Below are 27,170 nucleotides of genomic sequence, written 5' to 3' on the forward strand. Positions count from 1 at the left end.
CATGCTCAGTGCAGATGGAATCTTTGAGCAATTTAGCTGCTAAAATTCAATGCCTGGTCTATGCTTAAAAATCAGATCAACCTAGCTACGTCTCTCAGGACTGTAAAAAATGTAATGCCCTGAACATTGTAGTTAGGTTGTCCTAACACCTGGTGTAGATGCACCTCATCTGCAGAACAATTCTTCCGTCGATCTAGTATTGCCTCTCGGAGAGATGCATTAACTACATAGACCGAAAAACCCCTTCTGTCAGTGTAGGAAGCATCAGCGGTTCTCAACTTCATTGCACCACGACCCCCTTTTGACAACAAAATTATTACATGACCCCTAGTGGTGAGGGGGGCTGAACCTGAGCCCGGCTTCCCAGGATGAAGCCCTCAGGCATCAGATTCAGCCCAGGGTAGTGGGCCCTCAGGCTTTGGCTTCAGCCCCGGGCCTCAGCAAGACTAATGCTGGCCCTGGCGACCCCATTTAAATGGGGTCCTGACCCACCATTTGAGAACCACTGAATCTACACAATTGCACTATGATGGCACAGTTGTAGTGTGCACATGCCCTGAGTATTTACTGCACGTGTGTGAACTGCGGTTTTCTTGGTCTTACAACCCTGCTCTAAAGAATGAGGGCACTAGAGCTTTTCAAAGAAAAGGTTGCCAGAATTTGTAACATGGGCATAATTATGTATTTTTTCTCTAGCCTTGTTCTCAAACTGTTCTGGCTGAAGTCTTAATTTTTTTTCCAGGATTATGTCTGCCTCAGGTGTAAAAATCAGCATGAGGCAGACATGAGCGTAGAAATCTTCACCCCAAATGGATAAAGTTTTGCAAAGTTACAAACAACTGAAAACGGGGTCTATAATGGAAAGTGTCAGAAAACCTTAATAATAGGCAGCACTACCAGCCCCACCTATGACATAGCAATAAACCCTCCCCACAAATAAATAGCTTTGCTTGGAAAAAAGTTACAAAGTTAGTGAACATATATTTACAGCACTATGCATGGCACTCAGTTTTTTTTCTAGATTCAGTATATCTCTGACCTAGTGCATCCACATTGCTGACTTTTTCTGCTGTAAACTGTAATGGCATTGAAATCCAAAAGAATCCTGCTCTCAGAAAGCTTTTCTATCCCAGGGCAATCCTGGGCTATTTAATAATACTAATTTTTAAAAAGATATTTCTTTTCCCTGGGAGTAACACCGTAATGGAAAGAGTATACTGGGGACACTTTCTACCTATGTGCTATCCCTGAAACTCCTTTGACAGGCACCTTTGGTGGTTAAGGTTAGTGTGTTCCTCCCCTACTTTAATGGGAAAGGAACAATGCTGTCATGCTTGCCCCACAAAGTGGGTTTGTTTTTCAGTGTCCCAGGGTCTTTTCTACACTGGAAAAGAACATTGCATTGATAACACATTAACACGAAGCTAAACAGAGCACAGTACTTGGTGTAGACAAGGGATGTTTCTATACTACAAGCACTATAGCGGCACTGTGGCGTAAACACTTGATATAGCGGCAGGAGGGGTTTTTCCATTGCTATAGCAAATACACCCTCTCAAGAGGCAATAGCTAGTTTGACTGAAGAATTCTTTCATCAGTCTAGCAGTGTATGTGCTGGGGCTTAGGTCACCTTAACTATGCTTCTCAGGGGTGTGAATTTTTCACACCTCTGAGTGATATAGCTAGGTTGATCTATGTTTCATGAATAGACCAGGCTGAGGACTGTTTATTTTAAAAATGTCAGCCGGTTGTGGCTGACGCGAGATGGGTCTAATGTTTTGTATTATGGATAACTGGGAAATAAAATGGCGAACAAAATTCAACACTGATAAGTGCAGAGTAAGGGACATGGGAAAACATAATCCCAACTACACACATATAATGGTTTCTAAATTAGCTATTCATAGAATCATAGAATATCAGGGTTGGAAGGGACCTCAGGAGGTCATCTAGTCCAACCCCCTGCTCATAGCAGGACCAATTCCCAACTAAATCATCCCAGACAGGGCTTTGTCAAGCCTGACCTTAAAAACCTCTAAGGAAGGAGATTCCACCACCTCTCTAGGTAACCCATTCCAGTGCTTCACCACCCTCCTAGTGAAAAAGTTTTTCCTAATATCCAGCCTAAACCTCCCCGACTGCAACTTGAGACCATTACTCCTTGGTCTGTCATCTGGTACCACTGAGGACAGTCTAGATCCATCCTCTTTGGAACCCCCTTTCAGGTAGTTGAAAGCAGCTATCAAATCCCACCTTATTCTTCTCTTCTGGAGACTAAACAATCACAGTCCCCTCAGCCTCTCCTCACAAGTCTCCTGCTCCAGCCCCCTAATCATTTTTGTTGCTCTCCGCTGGACTCTTTCCAATTTTTCCACATCCTTCTTGTAGTGTGGGGCCCAAAATTGGAGAGGGGAACAATCATGTCCTTCGATCTGCTGGCAATGCCCCTACTTATACAGCCCAAAATGCCGTTCGCCTTCTTGGCAACAAGAGCACACTGTTGACTCATATCCAGCTTCTCATCTGTAACCCCTAGGTCCTTTTCTGCAGAACTGCTGCCTAGCCACTCGGTCCCTAGTCTGTAACAGTGAATGGGATTCTTCCGTCCTAAGTGCAGGACTCTGCACTTGTCCTTGTTGAACCTCATCAGGTTTCTTTTAGCCCAATCCTCTAATTTGTCTAGGTCCCTCTGTATCCTATCCCTACCCTCCACCGTATCTACCACTCCTCCCAGTTTAGTGTCATCTGCAAACTTGCTGAGAGTGCAGTCCACGCCATCCTCCAGATCATTAATGAAGATACTGAACAAAACCGGCCCCAGGACCGACCCTTGGGGCACTCCGTTTGAAACCGGCTGCCAACTAGACATGGAGCCATTGATCACTACCCATTGAGCCTGCCAATCTAGCCAGCTTTCTATCCACCTTATAGTCCATTCATCCAGCCCATATTTCTTTAATTTGCTGGCAAGAATACTGTGGGAGACAGTATCACAAGCTTTGCTAAAGTCAAGGAATAACACATCCACTGCTTTCCCCTCATTCACAGACCCAGTTATCTTCTCATAGAAGGCAATTTGGTTAGTCAGGCATGACTTGCCCTTGGTGAATCCATGCTGACTGTTCCTGATCACTTTCCTCTCCTCTAAGTGCTTCAGAATTGATTCCTTGAGGATCTGCTCCATGATTTTTTCCAGGTACTGAGGTGAGGCTGACTGGCCTGTAGTTCCCTGGATCCTCCTGTTACCACTCACAAAACAGATCTTGTGGTCACCGTGGGTAGCTCTCTGAGAACTTCAGCTCAAAGTGCAGCAGCACTCGAAAAGGGTTAACAGTCTGTTGGGAACTATTAGGAAAAGGGTAGAAAATACGTCTGAAAAATATCATAATGCCACTATATAAATCCATGGTGCACCCACACCTTGAGTACTGTGTCCAGTCCTGGTGGTGCTATCTCAAAAAGGATATAGTGGAACTGGAAAAGGTTCAGAGGAGCGCAAGAAAAATGATCCAGGGTATGGAATGGGCTCCTTACGGGGAGAGACTAAAAAGATTAGGGCTGTTCAGTTTAGAAAAGAGCTGACTAAGGGATGATAGGACAGAGATCTATAAAATCATGAATGGTGTAGAAAAAGTGCATAGAGAAGTGTTGTTTACCCTTCCCCACAATACAAAAACCAGGGGTCACCCGAAGAAATTAATACACAGCAGATTTAAAACAAACAAGTACTTTTTCATGCAGTGCACAATTAACCTATGGAACTGGTTGCCATGGGATGTTGAGATGGGCAGAAGTATAACTGGGTTCAAAAAATAATGGAGGATATGTTAATAGAGGATAAGTCCATCAATGATTATTAGCCAGGATGGTCAGGGATGCAACCCCATGCCCAGGGTGACCCTAAACTGTGACTGCCAGAAGCTGGGAGAGGAAGATGGGGTGAAGCCCTCCAACTGCCCTGTTCTGGACACTCCCTCTGACGCTCTGGTACTGGCTACTGTCGTCCGAGACAGGATCTTGGGTTAGATGGACCATTGGTCTGACCCAGTATGGCTGTCCTTATGTTCTTTCTGTTAAACACACATTTTATAACAGTGTTACTTCCCAGAGTAGATGAGACTTGGTGAAGGGAGCTCCACTCCATGCTCTGCCTCTTGTATGAGGCAGAGTGAGGAATGCTGTTGTAATTGCTCTGTTCCTCCTTTTGCCCAAAAAAAATGAGAATGAGGAGGAAAGTGGGAATTAGTGGAGCTTAGTGGGAGAGGCTCAGTATTAATTAGTGGGTCCCTCCAAGGGGGAAGGTGCCCTTTTAAAAAAAAAAAAAAAAAAAAAAAAAATCCTTGTAGCACCTTAGAGACTAACAAATTTATTTTGGCATAAGCTTTCGTGCTCTAAAATGCACTTCATCAGATGCATGGAGTGAAAAATACAGTAAGCAGAATATATATTATAGCACATGAAAAGATGGGAGTTGCCTTACCAAGTGGGGGGAGGGGGATCAGTGCTAACAACCAGTTCAGTTACGGTGGAAGTGGCCTATTCTCAACAGTTGACAAGAAAAGGTGAATATTAGTAGCTATTACTATTTGAAACACCATTTAGCAACTAGTGCAAATGCATTTCAACACCTTTCGATTGTGTCAGATGGCTGTTTTGTAACCTATGCTCCCGACTAAGGGCATGGCTACTCTTGCGAGTTAGAGCGCATTAAAGCAACCCAGTACGCTCTAACTCATGACTCGTCCACACTGGCAAGGCACATAGAGCGCTCTGACTCTGCGGCTAGAGCACTCCTGGTACTCCCCCTTGGCGAGTGGAATAACATTTGATGCGCCCCCGCTGGAACGCTGCGGTGCCAGTGTGGACTCCCTGGTCCGGTACTGCGCTCTAATCGGCCTCCAGAAGTGTCCAACAATGCCTGTTCTAGCCACTCTGATCATCAGTTTTTAACTCTACTGCCCTGCCCTCAGGTGACCAACCGTCAGACCTGCCCTTTAAATTCTCTGGGAATTTTGAAAATCCCCTTCCTGTTGCTCAGCCAGGCGTGGAGTGCTCTCAGCGAATCTTTCTAGGTGACCATGCCTCCACGCGCCAGGTGATCCCCAGTATGGAGCAATGGCGAGGAGCTGGACCTCATCAGTGTTTGAGGGGGGAGGAAGTTATCCTGTCCAAGCTGCGCCCCAGCCGTAGGCATTACGACACCTTCGGGCAGATATCAAGGGACATGATGGAAAGGGGCCGTGACTGGGATGCACTGCAGTGCAGGGTTAAAGAGAAGGAGCTGCGGAATGCCTACCGCAAAGCCCACGAGGCAAACAGCCACTCCGGTGCTGCCCCCGCGACCTACCGTCTTTACAAAGAGCTGGACGCGATACTTGTGGGTGACCCCACCTCCACTCAGAGTACCACCATGGACACTTCGGAGCTCAGTCCAACAAGGCAGGAGGAGGAGGAGCAAAGTGGGAGCGAGGATGCTGAGGAGAAGGAAGACACCCCAGCATCCCTAGATGCATGTAGCCAGGAGCTGTTCTCAAGCCAGGAGGGAAGGTAGCCAGTCGCGGCAGCTGGTGCTTGGGGAAGGACGACCACCAGAGGAGGTTCCCGGTAAGCTGCTTTTATTTTGGAAAGGAAGTTATTCGGTGTGGGCTCTTGGAACAAGGAGGATTAGGGCTGCATGCATGCATGCCTAGATGCGAAATAGGGCGTTAATGTGCTCTCTCACATCGCGGTAATCAGCCTCAGTGATCTCTTTAAAGGTCTCAGCCAGAACTTGGGCAATGCGCTTGCACAGGTTTTATGGGAGAGCCACTGTGGTCCTTGTCCCAGTCAGGCTAACATGTCCGTGTCCCAGTCAGGCTAACATGCCACTGTGCCATGAGGGGCGAGGGGACCATTGCTGCACACAGACAAGCTGCATATGGGCCAGGGCATTGTAGTAGAAGACCCACCCTTGCTTCCCAGGTCACCCTCAGCAGCGAGATCTTCCAGGACGAACTCCTGTGGAAAATGTGGTGACAGTGTTCAGTATAGGGGCCCCCTGCAGCTCTTGGCTCTCCCCAAGGCACAGGAACCCAGAAGACAGTACAGCCATGAAAGAATCAGTCCCCCTTGACCCTGTGCTTACTCACCATTTTGGGACTCCCATGGGTTATGTGCGCTCGCTTTGGGACGGGCGAATTATGCTATTGTGTAGACTGTGCTTGCCCTCCTTAAGTACGGACGAATCATTGCTCTGTCTGGTGTGAACAATGCTGCCTGTGTTAAGTGTTGCATTTTGCCTTTACAGATGCAACCTTGAGATCTCAGCCGTCTGTGTTACCACCAGCCAAGAAGCTGCAAAGAATCAGGAAGAGGCCATGTAGAAGCAAAGGACATGCTGCATGAAGCCATGCAGCACCCCCTTAATGAAAATCAAAAAGTGCAGGAGTGGCGGGAGAGTTAAAGGAGGGTCCACCAGCAGAATGTGGATTGCCGGCACCAAAGCACGAAGCGGCTGATAAGCATCATGGAGCGCCAAGCGGACTCGATCCAGGCATTTGTAGTCATGCAGGTGGAGCACTACTGCGCCCCTCCCCCGCAGCCCTTGTCTCAAAACTTTCCCTTGTGCCCCCCATGTCACCTCCAACCCACTTTCCCCAACATACGGGTTCTTATCACCACCAGCTGCCTCCTACACCCGTAGCTTCACCACCCAGCCCTGAAAACTATGACCCTTACCCACTGCACTCAACCCCCATCACCATGCGATATAGCCATCCTGAAGTGCAGCACTCATTGCACAGCACTCCAAACAGGAAGGCTGAGTATGATAACAGGACATACGTAAATCTGTGATTGTACCATTCCTCACCCCCTTGCCCTTTGTTTCCCAAGCAGTTGTTTTTTTTTTTTCAATACATGGATTTTTTTGCTGTGAAAACATTCTTCATTATTGCATAAAGTAAAAGATACCTTAGCCCAGGAAAGCAACAGGCACTGCAAGTCAGTGTATGTAGCAAACACAGATTCCTACTCACATTGGAACCGCTGCACTTCCTTCCCGTGCAGGGCACCAGACATTACTGGTGGCTTTCAGCCTCAAATTGCTCCCTCAAGGCATCCCTAATCCTTGCAGCCTTGCGCTGGGCCCCTTTAATAGCCAGGGCCGGCTCCAAGGTTTTTGCCGCCCCAGGCAGCCCCCCAAAAAAAGCCATGATCGCGATCTGCGGCGACAATTCAGCGGGAGGTCCTTCGCTCCGAGTGGGAGTGAGGGACCCTCCGCCGAATTGCCGCCGAATAGCTGGACGCGCCGCCCCTCTCCGGACTGGCCGCCCCAAGCACCTGCTTGCCAAGCTGGTGCCTGGAGCCGGCCCTGCTAATAGCCCTGCTCTCTGGCTGTTCAGATTCAGCCTCCAGGTGTTGAACCTCCGAGTTTCATGCCTGAGTGAATCTTTCACCCTTCCCTTCCAAATATTATGGAGGGTATAGCCATGGGGATGCTGTTATCGGCCAGGTCCAGCTTCCCATACAGAGAGCGCCAGTAGCCCTTTAAACAGCCAAAAGCACACTTCACAGTCATTCTGCACTGACAGCCTGTTGTTGATCCGCTCCTTGCTGCTGTCAAGGCTCCCTGTGTAGGGTTTCATGAGCCATGGCATTAAAGGGTAAGTGAGGTCTCCAAGGATCACAATGGGCATTTTGACTTCCCCTATGATGATCTTCTGGTCTGGGGGGAAAAAAGTCCCGGCTTGCAGCTTCCTGAACAGGCCTGTGTTCCGAAAGATGTGTGCGTCATGCACCTTTCCGGGCCAGCCTGTGTTAATGTCAATGAAATGCCCACTGTGATCCATAAGCACCTGGAGAACCATAGAGAAATAGCCCTTCCGATTAACGTACTCAGAGGCTAGGTGGGCTGTGCCAGAATTAGAATATGCGTCCCATCTGTTGCCCCTCCGCAGTTAGGGAAACCCATTTGTGCAAAGCCAGCCACAATGTCATGCATATTACCCAGAGTCACGGTTCTTCTGAGCAGGATGCAATTAATGGCCCTGCAAACTTGCATCAATACAATTCCAACGGTCGACTTCCCCACTCCAAACAGGTTAGCAACCGATCGGTAGCTGTGTGGAGTTGCCAGCTTCCAGATTGCAATAGCCACCCGCTTCTCCACGGGCAGGGCAGCTCTCAATCTTGTGTCCTTGCGCCGCAGGGTGGGGACGAGCTCATCACACAGTCCCATGAAAGTGGCTTTTCTCATCCGAAAGTTCTGCAGCCACTGCTTGTGATCCCAGGCTTGCATAACGATGTGATCCCACCACTCAGTGTTTGTTTCCTGAGCCCAAAAGTGCCGTTCCATGCTGGTGAGCATGTCCGTGAATGCCACAAGCAATCTCGTGTCATATGCGTTACTTGAGTTGATATCGTCGGAGTCCTCACTGTCACTTTGGATCTTAAGGAATAACTTGACTGCCAAATGTGATGTGCTGGCGAGACTCGTCAGCATATTCCTCAGCAGTTCGGGCTCCATTCTCGCAGACCGAAAGGGAAGACAGCGCGCGTAGTACAAAAAGCGTTGAAAGATGGCACCAATTGTGGATCGAAGCAGAGGGATTGCTGGGATGCGAACCGATGCATCACGGGGCGTTGGGACAGGACCCAGAATGCCCCACACCCTTCCCACAAGCCACAGCACCATGCTCTGTGGGATAGCTGCCCACAATGCACCACTTCCAATGCTGCTGCAAGTGCTGCAAATATGGCCACGCCAGTGTGCTTGCAGCTGTCAGTGTGGACAGACTGCCGCGCTTTCCCTACTGTGCTCTACGAAGGCTGGTTTAACTCAAAGAGCTCTACATTTGCAAGTGTAGCCATGCCCCAAGTGAATTTCTTGGCTAATTCTCTCACAAGGTTACAACATAATTGGCTGATATTATTGTACAGGTGTTAAACTCTGTCTAAAATAGGTGCTGAGTGGTATTTCAAATCCTGTTAGCTAGCTGTGTTTTAAAAAAACTTTTTGTCTTCGGCTACGTCTACACTAGAAACTTCAAAGTGCTGCGACGGGAGCACTCCCGTGGCAGCACTTTAAAGTGTGTGTGTGGTCATGTGTGAGTGCTGGGAGAGAGGTCTCCCAGCGCTCCTGGTAATCCACTTCCACGAGGGGAGTGCTCGGAGCTTGTCCACACTAGCACTTTAAAGTGTTCAAACTTGTTGCGCTTGGGGGGTTAGAGCACTATAAAATCTAAGTGTAGACAAGCCCTTAGGGTTAGTCTACAATGCAAAGGCTTTGCTAGTATAGCTCTGTTAGTATAGCTAATACTGGCAAACCCTCAAGCATAGACTTGACTTGTACCAGCGGAAAGAGTTAATTTGCCATTATAGTTTAAACCACCTGCCTGATATAAGTTATACTAGCAAAAGGAGACATGGCTAATGTCATTTTGGGAAGTGTTGTCAGTGTAGGCTGTGCATACGTTAAGGGGCTGTGCTGACATAGACATGTGGGCTTAGGCTCCAGAGTGTAGACATACCCTCAAACTTTGCAAGAGCATATTTGTAAGTTTGTGCATAGTGCTTTCTCTGTGTAATTGTATATCATGGATCTTGGGTTGTATAAGGCCTGATCTACATTTAAAAATGCAGTCGACATAAGTGTGGCACCCAGGAGTGTGAAAAATCCACACCTCTGAGCACTGTAGCTATGCTAGCCTGTGTAGACACAGCTAGGTTGATGGAAGAATGCTTCTGTTGACATAAGTACTGTTGCTCAGGGAGGTGGAGTTCCTACAGTGATGGAAAAACTCCTAGTGCACTGTAGTCTCTCTCTACACTCTGGGGTTTACAGTGGCATAGCTCCGGTGCCATAACTATGCTGCTGTAGTGTAGACAAGGCCTAAGTGTATAACTTTTAATGTAGGTGTCAGTCTCTAGTTTCATTCAAGCAGTTTACAATGAGCAGAAGCCCATAACTGAATGATTTTTCATTTCATAAGGTCCCATGTGTAATTCTCATATTTTTCCCCTTTGCAACTGTACAGAGCAATAGAAAAACTAAACGGATTCCAGCTTGAAAACTATTCCTTGAAAGTTGCATATATCCCAGATGAAATGGCAGCACAACCACCTGCACAACAGCATCCACAGGGGAGACGTGGATTTGGACAGAGGGGTCCTCCGAGGCAAGGGTCACCTGGTGCAGCCACAAGGCAGAAACCGCAGTCGGATGTTCCACTGAGAATGCTGGTTCCCACGCAGTTTGTAGGAGCCATTATTGGGAAAGAAGGAGCAACTATCAGAAATATCACAAAGCAGACACAGTCCAAGTAGGTTATTCTACAGAATTGTGTTGTGGGCTTTAATTTTTCTTTTGGCTGCCTTTGTCTTTTTCCCTACACACCCAACAAAAGCCTATGTTCTTGCCCTTCCCTCTCTCCCACATGGAGTGGTAAATACATTTGTGGACTAGCCAAAAGTTCAGTCTATCTGGCACATTTCTCCCCTCCCCCCCCCTTAAAAACTTGCTCTATCAATCTCCTCTTGTCTGATGTGTAAACTTAAATGTTCCTCTGGGATTGATTGCCACTTTCCATGTCTTCCAAGATATTTTTGGGAAAAGCTTGGCTTTACAAATAGAACACAGTACACCGTACTGTTGGGACAAGCATATGAAACTAGTTTGTCAAGTATGTATCATGTCTTGTCTCCTCTTTCTGCAATGCTTGGGCCAGATCTACACTAGAAACTTTTGTTGGTATAATATTGTCAGCTAGGATTTTTTTTACGACAGTTACACTGGAACAGAATCTTAGTGTAGATGCAGTTACACCAGCAATGAAGTCCTTCTGTCAGTACAGCATGTTTCATTTGGGGAAATGGCATAAGCAGCAGCTGTACTAGAAGGTTATTTTTGGTATAACTATACTGGCAAAACCTTTTGAAGTGTAGACTAGCTAAGTGACTTCTCCGTTACATTTCTACTGCCTTGGAGGTGTCATTTTGGAGATTTGGTGTTTGTATTTTATGTTGAGACAGCCCCTGCAGGGTGTTGCCTTGCCAACTAAGGTGACAATTAGGGTCACTCTAAAAACATGCAATGCTTCATAATTGGCTTATGTGATAAAAGGGCAAACTAAAAGAATTGTGTGTAACAGACAAATTAGCAAGGTGTGTTTAGTGGCCACCTTCTGTCCTTGGTGTGTTTTTCTTCAGAACTGTCACTTTGACAGATTTAATTTCATTCAAAGCTGTGAGAAACCAGCAGTACTAATAGAATGGTCTCCAATTACAGAGGTGTTTTGCTTCTCAGCGTTCTAATGGTAAAGTTCTGTGTATAGAACGCACCTTTGTTAAAGAGTAGCTATCTGGTTACTGGAAGGGCTATAAGACAATGATTCTGGAACTAGGGTCCATGGACCATTGGTGGTTTACAGAGCACACTCTGGTCTGTGGAACCAAGTCTTGAAGTAATAATGCATCTGCTAGCTATAGCCCTTTCCAGAGTGCTCTCAAGGCTGTTTTGTTTAACTAGTGTGGGTGGGTGGGTGGGTTGGTTTTGGGTTTTCATGTCCGTCTCCCTTGTTCCTCTCCCCTGGGGTTTCTTGGCATATGTCTACACTACCACTTATGTCGGTATAACTTACGTTGCTCGGGTGTGAAGATGCCACCCCCCTGAGTGACATAAGTTACACTGACCTAAGCATTGGTGTGGATAGCACTATGCTGGTGGGAGAGCTTCTCCTGCTGACATAGCTACTGCTGCTTGTTGGGGGTGAATTAATTAAGTCGATGGGAGTGTGGTTCTCTAGAGAGCTTACAGTGGTGCAACTGCATCGGGGGGAGTATGTTGGTATGTTAACCTGGAGGGATGGATTTTCTTGGGGTTGGGGAGGCAGATGGACTGCAGATATGTATCATGTCAATGACTTAATAGGGGGAGGTGTAGTTTCAAAAATGAGTGTTATTTCACATCAGACCTCCGAATTTTGTATTTAACCAGACTTTAATGGATAAATGCATACAGTAGCCTAAAATTCTTGTTACTGGTTTTAATTAAGTGGATTTAAAATACTGAAGGTGGACAAAAAAGATTGTTTAATAGAGAGTGCTCTACGCATCAGGAAACTAATTGTCGGGGGAGCCCTAGGACTTCCAATTCTCAGACCAGCAAAGGCTTGGGAAGTATTGTCTAGGGAATGTTAAAGATTAAGGCTATGATTTTGGCGCAGAGGTCACAGTGTTCATGGTAATCATGTATTATAATAAAGCAGTAGCAGCTCCTGTGGGCCTGGTTTCTCACTCTGGGCATTGTGTCCTGGCCCATGTGGTCGCAGTGCCATTCAAGTTTGGCACATGCATCCCTCCATAGATGGAGATGGAAGGGTGGATGTGACAACCCTGCGTGGTGCTGTGACCTAGTGCATAGAATTGCGACACTCATGGCTGGGTCTACCTCCCTGCTTTGTGGAACAGAAGCCACTGCTATAGGGCGAATGTGGGGTGGGCTTGCTCTCCAAGATGGGTTCACTCTCTAACACACTCATGCATGTGCTCATGCTGAGACCTTTTTTGTGACTTGGGTTTTTCCCCTGAACCTCTGCTGTTTTAAAAAAAAAAAAAAAAAAAAAAAAAAATCTAAAAATTTGCATGACACAATTGTAGACTTACTCATGATCTCTGAAAAGGGCAGAAGAGAGCAGAAGTACTGTCACTGGCTGTAAGCAGATATGACTTCAGAGGATGCTTTCTGCCTTTTTTGTCACTTTGGGAAGGCATACACAAGAGAAATGTCACCTTCCTCATCTTCTGCCTGACAATTAGTTTGTGGACTTTGCACAAAATGCTGCACTATGAACCAAAATGAAATGTCCATATCCATAAAGGGTTGACAAATTGGAGGGAATTTAGAGAAAAGCAATACAAATGATTTAGGGGTTTGGAGGTATTGACTCGTGGTTAGACTTCAGAAAACTGTAGCTTCTCACCAAGGTGAGAGCAGTGAGTAGCCTGCAGGTATTTGAAAGATGCAAACACTCAAGGCCCTATTGTGTCTCTGCAGGCCATGAGTAATTCTTAACTTTACTGGAGTTACCCTTTGTTGTGCAGGATGGGGCCCTGGTAGTGGGGGGAGAGGATGTTTAGGATGATACAAAGGTAGAACTAGAAGAAATGGGATGACACTAAGAAGAGAAACATTTAGAGTTGAAAACCAGGGCAATATTCCTGATGTGAACATTAGTAGGATATAAAATAGTCTTTTAACAGAAGTGCTGGAAAATTCCATCACTGGGGACATTACAAAGTAGGCTAGACAAAACACTCATTGCACTGTTGGGAGGAATTATTCATTTGTGGAGGATGGACTGGGTGACCTCACAGCTGTTCCCTTTCTAATTTTGTGATAGGAAAGCCAGGTGGAATGCAACACATGCTTAATAACTTGAGAGAGTAATTTTTCTATTTTATATAAAAATCTCGCCAAAATATGTGTTGGGTAGAATCTGGTGGGGAAGGGAAAATCCACTTTCTAATGTGTAGAGCTTCATCCAGCAAACCAGAATTTGTATCTTTTAAAAAGGAAAATATTTAATGGAGTGTTGAGTTTTATGTGGTGTTAATAACTATATGGTGTTAATAACTATATTTATATGTTTCACCAAATGAAACCTTGGTTTTGGTATTTTTAAAAAATCCATATTAACTCAAAATAAAGTGTATCTATAATCTCAATTATCAATCCAGAATAGAATAAATGCTTACAGCTAATGTTTTTTCTTTCCTCAAGAATTGATATTCATCGTAAAGAAAATGCAGGTGCTGCTGAGAAACCAATTACTATTCACTCTACTCCTGAAGGCTGCTCGACAGCTTGTAAAATTATTATGGAGATCATGCAAAAGGAAGCTCAAGATACCAAATTGTAAGTAAAGGGTTTAAAGAATGCAAAATTCCAAATCTTTTCCTAGTCCCATGAAAGAAGTACTCTTAGCTTTATCTGTCAACAGGTGAAGGTGAAGTTTCTCCGAGGTGTCCGGTAACAGCATTTAACTTTTGGCTTAAAGAACTTAATTTTATTTTCAGTGCCACCCTCTTTGCTCAGTTAAAAAAACCACACTTCCAGACATTGGCTGTTTGGGCGGGGGTGGAGGGGAGGGGGGTTTGTCGGGCAACCTGCAGTGAAATTCAAACTTTCACAAGCAATTAATAGTTTTTAATGTGGGCAGATTTTGTATGAGCTTTCACAAAAGGCTCTGTGGCGGCACATCAGTCCGTACCAATAATATGCTTGCTATTTCAGTCTGTGACGTCTATTGAGTAGCTGAACTACAATTAATTTTATATGGTGTTTTATAACGTGCGCTATTTGGTCCAATTTTGCCTCCAGCTAAACTGGTATATGGGAATGGGGGTACCAATATAGCTGAGAGCAGAATTGGCCAGTGACATAAGTCAAAATTTGTGTTTTGGTCTCCAGAAGGGAAAAATTAATATAGTAAGATACTAACCCACTGCCTTGGTTGAGCTCCATTTCAGAAGTAGATATTATGATGTTTGTGGCTACTAGGTGTGTCATCTTTATTTAAAAAAAAAACTTGGTTAATTTGGCTGCAAAGTATTTTTAAATAGTGGACACTACTGAGACAACAGCCCGGTCTTTTAATGGAGAGAACAGTGAAAAGTACTTAGTTTTAAAAGCTTAGACCTGGTCTACGCTACACAGTTAAGTCAACATAAGGCAGCTTATGTCAACTTAACTATGTCGGTGTACCACTGCAGCTGTGCTCCCGCCGATGTAAGTGCTCTACTGCACCGACATAATAACTCCACCTGCACAAGAGGCGTAGGGCTTATGTCAGTATAATTAGGGCAGCGCAGTGTCTGTGTAGACACTCTGTTACTTACATCAGCTGTTGGCCCGGGCTCTCAGCCCCTCACACTTCCCCTCTTCAGTCGGTGGAAATGCTCCTGGTGAAGATGCACACCACTGACAGAAAGAGGGTAGTATGGACATCAGCCACTGCAGTAATTACATAGGGCTGTAGTGTAGACCTGCCCTCATTTTTAATCTCTGTTAGTAAATATTTACCTGTATAAGTTATTGCAGCAAACAGTTAAGATTTTTCATTCAAGTGATATTACATTTAAAACCTTGCCTCTTTCAACTGCTTTTTAATAGTTGGCCATTTGTCTGAATTCTGTAACTTCTATTACAGTACAGAAGAAATTCCCTTGAAGATATTAGCACATAACAATTTTGTTGGCCGTCTTATTGGCAAAGAAGGAAGAAACCTAAAGAAAATTGAACAGGACACAGATACTAAAATCACAATATCTCCGTAAGTTTTCAATGGCCTAAACCTTGAAGTGCTGTGCTCAGAAATAGTTCTTTGGGTTTTGTAAACATTTTGTCCATTATGTAAAGGCTGGGATACCAACCATTCAGACCCCCCTCCATGCTGGGACTTCAACTGTTATTTTAGCTGAATTTAAACACTTCTCGACTTGTCTAAAAATAGTTTAGGCAAGGGCTGGTCTAAAAATAGTATTCTAGCTAGTTTAATCCATGTTTATAAAATGTTGTCTTGAAACTGTTATATGCTGGACAAGCAAGCATGTTTTATAACTGGACTAGTTTTGAAGCATGTATAGAATGAGTTGAAATAACATGGTTTAATCTCCTATATCGGCTGGGCTTTGGAACAAGGGAAAGGAGAAAAGCAACTGAATAAATAGGAAGAGAACAGTAGTATTTTAGGTAGTAATTTTCTGTCTGGGTCAGGTCCCTTTCTGCTTCAGCCTCTAACAGCTAAACTGCAGTAGGGTAATCAATCTATTGTTCATTTAGACAAATGTCTAGGCAAAGAGCTCTGCTTTCTGCTATTAGCTGTCCTCACCCATGGGTGGAAGTGACTGCTGCAATGAGCTGAAACGTCTGAATACTGCTCTGTCGTGGAGCTACATGTGGACGAGAGGAGTGTGGACTTCTCCTCCTGAATAAGTTTGGGGAAGTGAGAGCAATAAAGGAGTGAACACACCAAAGGAGGAGGGACAAGAGGAAAGTGAGTTAGGAAACTGGATGGAGGAAGGGGAAACAAGAAGTGTAATACAAAAGGGAGAAAAATAAAGGGAAAGAGGAAAGTAAATAAGAATTTCTATAAAGAAGGAGAATTGGAAAACAGTCTTGGAGATTAAAGAAAGAACCTGATAGGTTTTTTTTTTTAGCATGGGCAAAATGTTTGAGAGAAGGGAAAATAACCAGAAGGCAGAACAAAAAGATGCTTGTGACTGTTATAGAGTCCTTCTGGAGACTCTTGGGACAGAATGGGAGCGAAAACCATTTTGCCCCAGATTGAGATGAGGGAAGTTGCTGTGGGGTCAAGGAGGCAGAGGACCCTGTCTGACAGAACAGAGATGGGACTCCCCAGGGACTGGTGAGCTAGTGAGGGACATTGCATTTATGATGTCTTATTGTTTTATATAATACTGTACTCTCCTGTGCTTTATCTGTTAAGTAAAGAGCATAAAGATGTTAGACTGGACTATGTCTGACTACTTCACAACTGCTGCTGCTTGTCCCTTAGAGAGTTAAACTGTAAACCAGAAGGTTCGCACCTTTTGGGTGGAGTTCTAGGTGAGGGGTGTCTTTAAGTACCAGACAGTCTGAAGGGTCAGTGCGATACCCAGGGGCTGGACAGCGGGTTCCAACACTCAGGTGGGGGTGCTAGATAAAAGGTCTGTGCCCGGAGAGTGAGCCTAGGCACCTTTAGATTGAGGCAGTGACTGGACTTCATTCAGACTCCAGAGATTTGAAACACCCTTGGGATCCAAAGCACATGGGTTTGGATTCCCCTGACAGCAGTCCTAGTGTGTGGCCAGGAAGGGATAATTCTTCTTCTAGTAGTGTCCCTATGAGCGCTCCATGTCCGGATGTGTGTGCACCTGTGCGCGCTTCATCTGAAATTTTTGTCAGCAGTGTATGCGCCTGCACCCCAGACACCCCTGTGCCTGAAAAAAGGGTTTATAGGGAGGGGCTGACCTGTCACCACTCCAGTGCCTTTTCAGCTGCCTGTGCCTTGAGACTGAGTATTGCAGTGTTGAGCCTCTTGGCTTGCTACGCTTTGCTTTCTTTATACCTTTTCTTTTAGTTTTTAGTTATTAATTTTTTCTGTTATTAGCAAAAGTTTGTCCTTTGAGGGAGTTTCTCCCCTTCCCTGCTCCTTGTTTGCCCTTTGGGCCTCTAGGTTTTCTTCCCGGGCCACATCCATGGCCTTGAGGTGCAGGTTTATACCCAAAACTCTGGACTTCATACCCTGCTAGACCTGTCGCAGGTCCTTTCTCCTCAGCAACAGATATTCAAGCTGCCTTCGCTGCTTGGGAGAAACCCACATTCCCTGTAAATGTAATGCTTCGGATTTAAAAACAGATCTAAAAAATGGAGGGAGGATAGACTTGAACACCTACTTATGGGGGGCTCCCTGAGACCCACAGGAACCGAGTTACCCCTGTACATCTGTTGCACCAACCACCTCTGGTTCAGCAGTCCCTGAGGACTCCCCATCCCTTCCAAGAAGAAAAGACCACATTCTCCAGCCTGAGAAAAAAGAAGGGCAAAGTTGCATCCTTGATCTGGGTCTCGGGTATCTCGTGTCCCAGTGTGGGCATTGCAGAGGCTCCCAGTCCCTCTGATACTGCAACCATGGTACCAACTTAGGAGGTTCTGTTGTATACTGAGAAAGCATCTAGAGTGGGACCAACATCCCAGTACCTGACTCAGTGCCTCCAAAAGCCAGAACCAAGGTAGTCTTTATCTGTACTGTCTTCCATAGCCTAAGGTGAAAAGCATACCATGCTTATTTCAGTGCAGTCTCCAGTAACACCGGATATTTTTACTCCTGAGTAACCATATCCAGCGTCCCCAATATCATCCAGGCTTCTATTTCATGGGAACCTCTGAATCCTCAAAGAACCCAAATCACTATCATTTAGATATACTGAGAGATACTCCTCCCCAGTACCAACTCATCTCATGGAGACTACTCACCTTCCGTCCATTTCTTCAATGGTGACTCACCCTCTGGTATTGACGCTGTCCCCATGCAGACTCTTTGACGGTACTGAGGGATACTTCGAGCTGTTACCATTACAAAATTCACCACACCACCTCACCAATCTCCCTGTCTAACCTCGGTAACAATGGAAGCACATATCTCTTCTCGGAGCGTGGTACTGACCCAACAACCAGTACCTACACCACTGGCCCACTTTATGGATACAGATGCGTCTGTCATGGTTCCTCCAACTTCCAACCTCCCTTCCTAAATGTCCACACTGCAGAAGGAGCTCATAGCAGGAAGAACGCCTGGTTACCCTGGCAAGGACTAACTTGGGGTTCTGCCCCATTCCCTTATGCTTCATCACAGTTGGCTTACTGGAATCTGTGGACTCCTTATGGAGACCATTTCTACAGGGTGCCATCCCAAAAGACCTCACATCAGAGACATCAACTGATGCCCTAGGTCCTGCCACCCAGATACCTCCAGCAGAGCAGGAAGCAGTGGAAGAGGAAGAAGCATCCCCTTCCCACAAATCCTCCTTATCAGATGAATCTGTTGTGCCTCCCTGCCATCTTACCCTGACGACTTCCAGGCTTTTCAAGAACTCATAAAAAATGAGGCAGACACCTTACAAATCCCGTTAATGGTGGATTTCCTGAATCTCCTCTCTTTGGATGGATATCCTTCATTCACCTCCTCAGGGCAAGGATTGCCTTGCCCATCAATGAAGATTTGTTTACCCGAGCATGCACGGTATGGCAAACTCCAGCCACTATCCCAGCCACATATAAATGAGCTGACAAAAAGTATTACATCCCTCCTACAGCCTCAGAGTACTTTTTTTTTTTTTTTTTTTTTTTCTCTCTCATCCACCTCCCAACTCTTTGGGGTGGAGGTTGCCAACCAATAGAACAGGCAACTCCAGTTCCATTCAACACTATCTGATAAGCAGCTGAAATGATTGGACCTTCTCGACAGAACTACTCCTTAGCCTAGTTGCAGTTCAGAGTGGCCAATTATCAAGCACCAATAGCAAAGTGTGACTTCAGTGTAGTCAAAGTTTTCATCTTTATTGAACACCTGCCTCAGAAGCAGAGAGAATAATTTCAGGCCCTCATTACAGAGGGACAGACAGTCGCCAAGGCATCTTTCCAGGCCTTGCTAGATGCCGCTGACACAGCTGCATGTTTTGTGGCTATGGCTAGTCATGTGCTGAGCTTCCCAGCTGCAGTCTTCCGGCCTCCCCCAGGAGATACAAAATATGGTCAAGCACCTTCTTTTCAAAAGCCTCAAGTTGGTTAGTGATGCCATGGATGGGTCCCTCCATTCACTCAAAGCCTTCCTGGTGACACTATGATCTTTGAGCATCTATAAATCTGTGATGAAAAGAAAATAGAGCAGGACAATTCAGTGACCTCGCATACTTCACTACCAGCCCACAAGACTGGCTGAACTCCATGATGAAGCCCAGATTCCCTAAGAAACAGCCCTCTCCCAGCCAGTAATGTCTTCAAAATGCCTGTTTTGACCCATTGGTCAAGGATCACAAACTACCTCTCATTTTGGATCCTAGGTTACATTTGTTCCCTTCCTACCCTTATGGGGGATCATCTCTTCCATTTCCTACGTTCCTGGGAGTTCATTACCTCAGACAGATGGATCCTGGAAGTGATTTCTACAGGCTATTCCATCGGTTCAACTCCTTACCACCTCCTCTCTCTCATCCCTCTTCAGGGAACTTGCTCACGAAGATCTCTTATGAAAGGTACAATTCCTTTTAGCTGGGCACGATCAAATCTGTCCCATGGGACATCATTGGGAAAGGGTTCTATTCTCAGTATTTCCTTGTCCTGAAGACAAACAGTGAGTAGAGACCAATTCTGGATCTCAGGACCTTAAACACATTCATCCGCTCTCAGTGGTTCAGAAAGGTGACCCTAGCAACAATAATTTCCCCTCTGGATCCAGGAGGTTGGCTTGTTTCCCTTTACCTTCAGGATGCTTATTTTCATGTCATTCATCTCTTGCACAAATGATTTCTACGTTTTATGGTGGGCAGGGACCAGTACCCGTGTCACATCCTGCTCTTCGGCCTCTGCACCACCTCAAGGGTCTTCACCAAAGTTCTCTCAATTGCAGCAGCTCGTCTTTCCTTACCTGGATGATTGGTTCCTGAAAAGAGAAGCAGCATCCATTGCGTCAGTTTGATAAAACCCAATAAACTCCTCATAAATCTCCCAGTCTTCACAAGAAAAGAACCTTAAAGAAAAACTTACTTGTTCTTTTCTTGACAAATTGGTAGTCTAATCCATTACAATGGCATAAAACTTTGAAGCCTTTATCTTTTGCACAATTTGTCTTAGCACCATCGTTGCGATTATTTCGTTAACCTCACGTGACAGCCACTTGTATTTTGTGCAACTAAGCCACTGTCTCAGTTCCTCTGAATCTGTACTGCGTAGCAACAGGAGCTGCATCAAATTTGAATCATTCTCATGTCCACGTAATGCTATTGCTTGCTGAGCTAGGTACTGAACACCGTTAAAAATTTTGTGCAGTGCATTCCTAGCTGATTGTGATTCTTTTCTGTAATTGGCCGACATTAGTGCAGAAACATTTACCTGCGATTGCAGAGCAGCATACTTCATTACCACTTCCTTGTGACAGGAGGATTTTTTGTGTGATGTAAAACTACACAACACATGTCTCCAATCTTGAAATCTGGACGAAATAAAAGTTGGTTCGGCCTTCGTAGAAAATATTAAGATCTTCTTTTCAGAACAGTTTTTGGAGACTGAGCAAAAACCTCTATCTAATTCGCTGTTGTACTCCAACCACGTAAACCTTGATAGCCAAGATTGCTGAAAACTCCTTTTCTTATTTTGTAGATTTGCTGCATCTTTCTTTTGTATAACTTCAGTTTGACAGCTTGGTGTTGAGCTCAGGCCGTCACTTGATGAATTACCCTTTTCTTCTTTTTCTCTGGGTGATTTTATTAAGAATTTATCCATTGTTGATTATTATTGGTCCTACAAATCAAGAATTTGTTGCTGGGATAAAATTAAGCTACAATGCCCTGGCGCTACAAGATCACAAGGGCCAATTAAAAGTGGAAAGTCAGAAGCAGCACTTACCTGCTTCAATACATTACATTTTGTTGTACCCGTATACAACCAATTATATACTTTAAAGGGTGTAAAAAAATCAAGTATCGTGCTAAACACGATCATACCCCAAACTGACTGCCAAATTTAAGTTGCATGTTTTTTCCCTCAGGTGAGAGCTTTGGGGTGGGGCTGGGGATGAGGGGTTCACAGTGCAGGAGGGGGCTCAGGGCTGGGACTGAGGGTTGGGGTGCAGGGGGTGAGGGCTCTGGCTGGGGGTGCGGGTTCTGGGATGAGGAGCTTGGGGTGCAGACAGGCTGCCCCGATGCTAGGGCCAGAGAGGAGGACTTCCCCCAAACCCTTTCCCCACCGGCAGCAGCAAGCTCTGGGGGAGGAGCCCCCGTCTCCCCTCCTCTCCGCCCCTCCCACCCCCCAGTCAGCACCTCACCTCACCCTCACACCACTGTCACTGCACATGCTCCTAGGACCCCTCTCAGGTCCAGGAAGCCCCTTACACTATGGGGGGGGGGGCTACCATCATGTGTGGTCTCCTCCCCTGCTGGTGTCCCTCACCATAGCCCCACTGGGGTGGGGAATGGGGCTGCCCCTTGCCTAGCGTGGAGCAGGAGTGGGGGATGGGGGGGCAGATCAGAGGGGCAGACACTCACCAAAGCCCCAGCAGCTGCTCAGGTGAGTAAGATCCACTCCAGATGTTTCCCAGCTGGAAGCCCCCTCGGCGTCACCTCCCGGTGGGTGCTTGGGGGGGGGGGGGGAGCTGCCAATCATGTATGTGCCTCCTCCCCCTCCTCAGGTGCAGCAGCAGCCGGCTGCCTCAGTCTGCCGCCAGCACCGCTCTTGTGCTGTAGCCTAGCCTTAGGCAGCAGCAGCTGGCAGTGCAGGCGAGGGAGAGCAGCGCGGAGCAGCAGGGCAGCCACCTGCTTTCAATCAGGCAGGGACGGCCTGGGGGAGGCACACAGGGGGTGGAAGGCGGGGGCCAGGGGACGCTCTGAGGCCTGGGGGAGATGCATGCGTGGATGAGGGCTGGGGGATGCTCCAGGCAGGGATGCGGGAGAGACCTGGCTCCAAACATTGGTGGAGCCAGGCCCTTGGCTCTGAATATTCCTGGAGCCCAGGCACCATGGGCCCATATAACTCGCTGCCCCCGCTCATAGCGCCATCATGGTTGAGACAGATGTGGTTCGTAGAGCTGATTCATTTGTCCCTGCAGCCTCCTCTCTGCCTTCCTGTAATGTCAACTCTCCTCACCCAGGATTTGGGTTTGGTCACCTACCATAATCTCACAACACTTTGCCTCAGTGTGGCTATTCGGTGGCTGTCTGGTATAGAAGAGATCTGCTCTCCAGAAGTTAAAAGGGTACTGCTTAACATCAGAGCCCACAGCTAGGAAACAAGAGAAACAAGGTGGGTGAGGTATTGGACCAACTTCTGTTGGTGAAGAGACAAATGTTTGAGCTGAAGAAGAGCTATGTGAAAAATCGAAAGCTTGTCTTTCTCACCAACAGAAGTTGGTCCAATAAAAGAGATTTCCTCACTCACTGTGTTTCGCTAATATCCTTAGGCCAACGTGGTAACAACAACACTGAATACAGGAAAATTTACCTGTAAAAGTGGAAACGCTTCCAGGCTTGGTGCAGCCATCAAGCTATGCTTTCTCTTGAATTCTCTTTGTCTCACATCCTTCGTTACCTTCTGAATTTAAAGACCACAGGCTTACTGCTAAGCTCCATCAAAATTCAGCTAGTTGCCATCACAGCTCCTTGTAGAAGTGTTCAGTCTTCATTCACCCTACCCCACTGCAAGATTTATCAAAGGCCTATTCAACCTCTTCCTTCCTATCAAGAAGCCAAGTCTGCCATGGGACCTCTCCTCAGTGCTCTGAGGAAATCCCCATTTGAACTGATGGGGATGTCCACATCCTTGCTTCCTTTCTAAAGTCTCTTCTGAATTCCACATTAATCAAAAGATTTACTAGCCACTATTTTACACCAAGCCACACTCACAATGGATGTTAAGAGCTCTTGCCTCTTATCTTGACAGGACCAGGTCCTTTTGGATTTCTCCATCTCTGTTTCGGAAATGAATTAGGGGACATCCAGTATCCTCCCAAAGATTGCCCAAATGGGTTCCAGGTTATGTCGTCATGCTACGAAGCCTCATTCCCCTCAGATTCAGCAATAACTCTTGATCTCTGTAGCTCTTCTTAAAAATATACCCATCTCAAACATCTGCAGGACAGCCACCTGGTCTTCGCTGCACATATTTTACCAGCATTATGCTCTCATGCCTGATTCCAGGACTGACATGGCCTTTGGTGACACTGTCTACAGTCCATATTGAATCCACTTCCTTGGCACTTTCCTCCATGATAGAGGCACAGAGAGTTTCCCGACCTGGAGCACCCATAGGGACACTATTTGAAGAAGGAGATTACTTACCTTGTGCAGTGACTTGTTTTTCAAGATGTGTTCCCCTGTGGGTGCTCCACTACCTACTCTCTTTCCTCTCTGCCTCAGAATCTCTTTCTTTGGACTTGTGTGGTTGAGAAGGAATTTGAGTGGTGATGCATCTGCCCCTCCTTTTGGGGCCCAAAGGTGTCTGGGGCACAGGTGTTGATCCGCAGACACTGCTGACAAAGATCTCCAATCGAGAGCAGATGGGTGGGTGTATATCCTGATGTGAGGCACCCAGAGGGACACATCTCAAAGATCTCAGGTCACTGTACAAGGTAAGTAATCTCTCCTTGCTAGAATCTGTGACACATCCAAGCAAATCTTAACCATTTGACACTGAATCACATTGCACTAATTTTAGTCCAGTCTTTTGTGAGGGAAGCATTCTTCCAGATTCTGTTAGAATCATGTTTGAGTTCTGCTGCAAATTGATCTTGTATGTTCCATTGTTGCAGGGCAAATCTGCCAATTTCAAAATTCCCCAGCCTTAATTGATAAGTTTTGATTACCATCTACTGTTTGAATGGTAATTAATTGGATTTCTGTTTTGTCTGCAGACTGCAGGACTTGACACTCTATAACCCTGAACGGACCATTACAGTTAAAGGCAGTATTGAAACTTGTGCCAAGGCCGAGGAAGAAATAATGAAGAAAATCAGGGAGTCCTATGAAAATGATATTGCTGCTATGAATGTGAGTCTTTTTATGGCTTGGTCATTTTTGAAAGTTTATTTCTGAGAGATTCTTTAAGTCTATATATATATAAATCTCTTTTGGGTAGGAAAAATTGAGAACATTGACTTAGATGAAGGAAATGAAGAGTAATTTTATTTCAAAAGTACCTTCCTTTGTTGTGGACACTGGAAAGGAGTTTTTATTTGTGTTATGAATGTTCATTTGATGCTACAGTAGTATAAAGTACTTGAAGGAAGTGCTTTCTAGTTTCCTGATACTGTTCTGTTTTTAACATAATAAGAGCAATTTTTTTATTTGGTAACTTTAATCTGTAAATGAGACTTTCCTTAGTTTCCTATTTTCTCATGTATAGGACTCGCTCTTTAATTTGGGAGTAGAAGTATGTCCTTTCTAATTTGGAAGGTAAAGAACTGTACACCTATGAAGATAATTGCTGATTATCTAATGCAAAAAAATATTACCCTGTAATTCAACAATGTCACAGGTAGAGATTGGTAGACCAGAGAAGACTTGGGTAAACCATCCTCCAAAATGTGGAAACATGGACAAACTGCTAACTTTAAGAACAAAAGAATAGTACAAGCATGTAGGGAGAAAATCAGAAAGAGTAAGGCACAAAATGAGTTACACCTAACAAGGGACATAAAAGGATATAACAGGAGGTTCTATTAGGAGCAATAGAAAAACAAAAGAAAGCGTAGATCCACTACTTAACGGGGAAGAAGAGCTAATAATGGATGACACCAAGAAGGCTGGGTGTTTAATGCTTATTTTGCTTCAATCTTCACTAAAAAGCTTAATTGTAATCAGATGCTTTTACACAATAGTAACAAAAAGGGGGAAAGAACACAAGCCAGAATAGGGATAGAAAAGGTTGAAAAATATTTCAATAAGTTAGATCTATTCAAGTCAGCAGGACCTGATGAAATTCATCCTAGTGTGCTTAAAGAATTAACTCAAGCAATCTCAGAATCACTAGCGATTTATCTTTGAGAATTCATGGAGGGCAGGTGAGGGTCCCAGAGCACAGGAGAAGGTCAAATATAATACCTATCTTTAAAAAAGGCAACAAAGAAGACCTGGAATTTTTAAACCAGTTAGCCTAACTTAGATACCTGGAAAGATACTGAAACAAATTGATTAAACAATGAGTTTAAGAACCGAGAGGATAATAGGATAAGTAGTATCCAATATGGATTTGTCAAGAACAAATCGTGCCAAGCCAACTCAGTTTCCTTCTTTGACATGGTTACTGACCTAGTGGATAGAGGGAAGAAGTAGACATGATATATCTTGACTTTTGTAAGGCTTTTTATACAGCCCCACATAACATTCTCATAAGTAAAGTAGGGAAATGTGGTCTAGATGAAATTACTATAAGGTGAGTGCACAAATTACTATAAGGTGAAAGCAAACTGTTTATAATTACTCTGAGTACAGCCTGTCAAACTGGGATGAATCTAGTGGGGCCCTGCATGGGTCTGTCCTAGGTGTGGTACTACTCAAAATTTTCATTAATGTCTTGGATGATGGAGTGGAGTATGTGTTTATAATATTTGTGGATGACACCAAGATGGAAGGAGATGTAAGTACTTTGGAGAATAGGATTGGAATTCAAAATGACCTTGATAAATTGGAGAACTGGTCTGAAATCAACCAGAAAAAATTCAATAAAGGCACATGCAAAACACTACACTTCGGAAGGAAAAAATCAAATGCACAACTATAAAATGGGGAATAATTGTCTAGGTGATAGTGCTGCTGAAAAGGACCTAGGGCAGTGATTTTCAACCTGTGGTCCATGGACTCTTGGGAGTCCAGAGACTGTCTGAGGGATCCACAAAAGGTTATTACCATAGAAGAGTGGTTTTTACCCTGAGGTCCGCAGAACCCTATGGGTCCACAGACTGTCTAAGATTTCCAAAGCAGTCTAGATCTCCATTTGAAATTTTTTAGGGGTCCGCAAATGAAAAAAAGTTGAAAACCACTGATTATGAGGTTGTAATGGATCACAAATTGAATGCATTTGTGATGCACCAGGAGGTAATTGTTCTGCTCTACTCAGCACTGTTGAATCCTCACTTTGAGTACTGTGTCCAGTTCTAGGCACCACCTTTTAGTAAAGATGTGGACAAAATGGGGAGAGTCCAGAGGAGAGCAACAAAAATGATAAAAGGGAATGAGGAAAGGTTAAAAAAAGACCTGGGCATGTTTATTCTTGAGAAAAGACTGGAGGGGGATGGGGATGGGGACTGATAAGTCGTCAAATATGTTAAGGCTGTTATAAAGAAAATGGTGGTCAATTGTTCTCCATATCCGCTGAAAGTAGGACAAGAAGTTATCTGCTTAATCTACAGCAAGGGAGATTTAGGTTAGATATTAGGAAAAAACGTTTTAACTCTAAAGATAGATAATACTAGAATAGGCTTCCAAGGGAGGTTGTTGAATCCCCATTATTGGAGATTTTTAAGAACCGATTGGACGAACTCCTGTCAGGGTTGGTCTCAGTGTAAATGTTCCTGCGTCAGTGCATGGGGCTGGACTAGATGACCTCTTGAGATCCCTTCTAGCCCTACGTTTTTATGATTGTATGAAAAATTCAGCTATATATATCAACACTTAACCAAAACATTCTGTTCTGGATGTCAGGTGGGAAATGTCTTTAAGTTGCCAATGTCAAATTGTATTGCAGGGAAATAACTTGGTGGGGGAGGAGGGGAGGAACTGGAGCTTAACTGAAGATTCTGGAGTGTGTTAGAATGTTACAACACCGCCTAGTAATTAGGCTCGATCAAATTGCCCAGGAACAGTCTAGTCCCGTGGTTCTCAACCCATGGGCTGCTTGCGGCCCGATCAGCAAACAGCTGCGG

The 27,170-nt window shown here is 45.1% G+C and overlaps 1 protein-coding gene across 1 annotated transcript in view; it reads left to right on the top strand.

Moving 5' to 3' along the window:
* IGF2BP3 (insulin like growth factor 2 mRNA binding protein 3) overlaps positions 1–27,170 on the top strand; it is a 167,625-nt gene that overhangs the window by 95,477 nt on the left and 44,978 nt on the right. The window contains exons 7-10 of the mRNA XM_054017064.1: positions 10,017–10,301; positions 13,760–13,894; positions 15,189–15,311; positions 24,162–24,297. Coding sequence (XP_053873039.1) covers positions 10,017–10,301; positions 13,760–13,894; positions 15,189–15,311; positions 24,162–24,297 — 679 coding nt within the window. The remainder of the gene's footprint in view (positions 1–10,016; positions 10,302–13,759; positions 13,895–15,188; positions 15,312–24,161; positions 24,298–27,170) is intronic.

The sequence above is a fragment of the Malaclemys terrapin genome, chromosome 2 (genome assembly GCF_027887155.1).
Source record: "Malaclemys terrapin pileata isolate rMalTer1 chromosome 2, rMalTer1.hap1, whole genome shotgun sequence".
NCBI lineage: Eukaryota > Metazoa > Chordata > Testudines > Emydidae > Malaclemys > Malaclemys terrapin.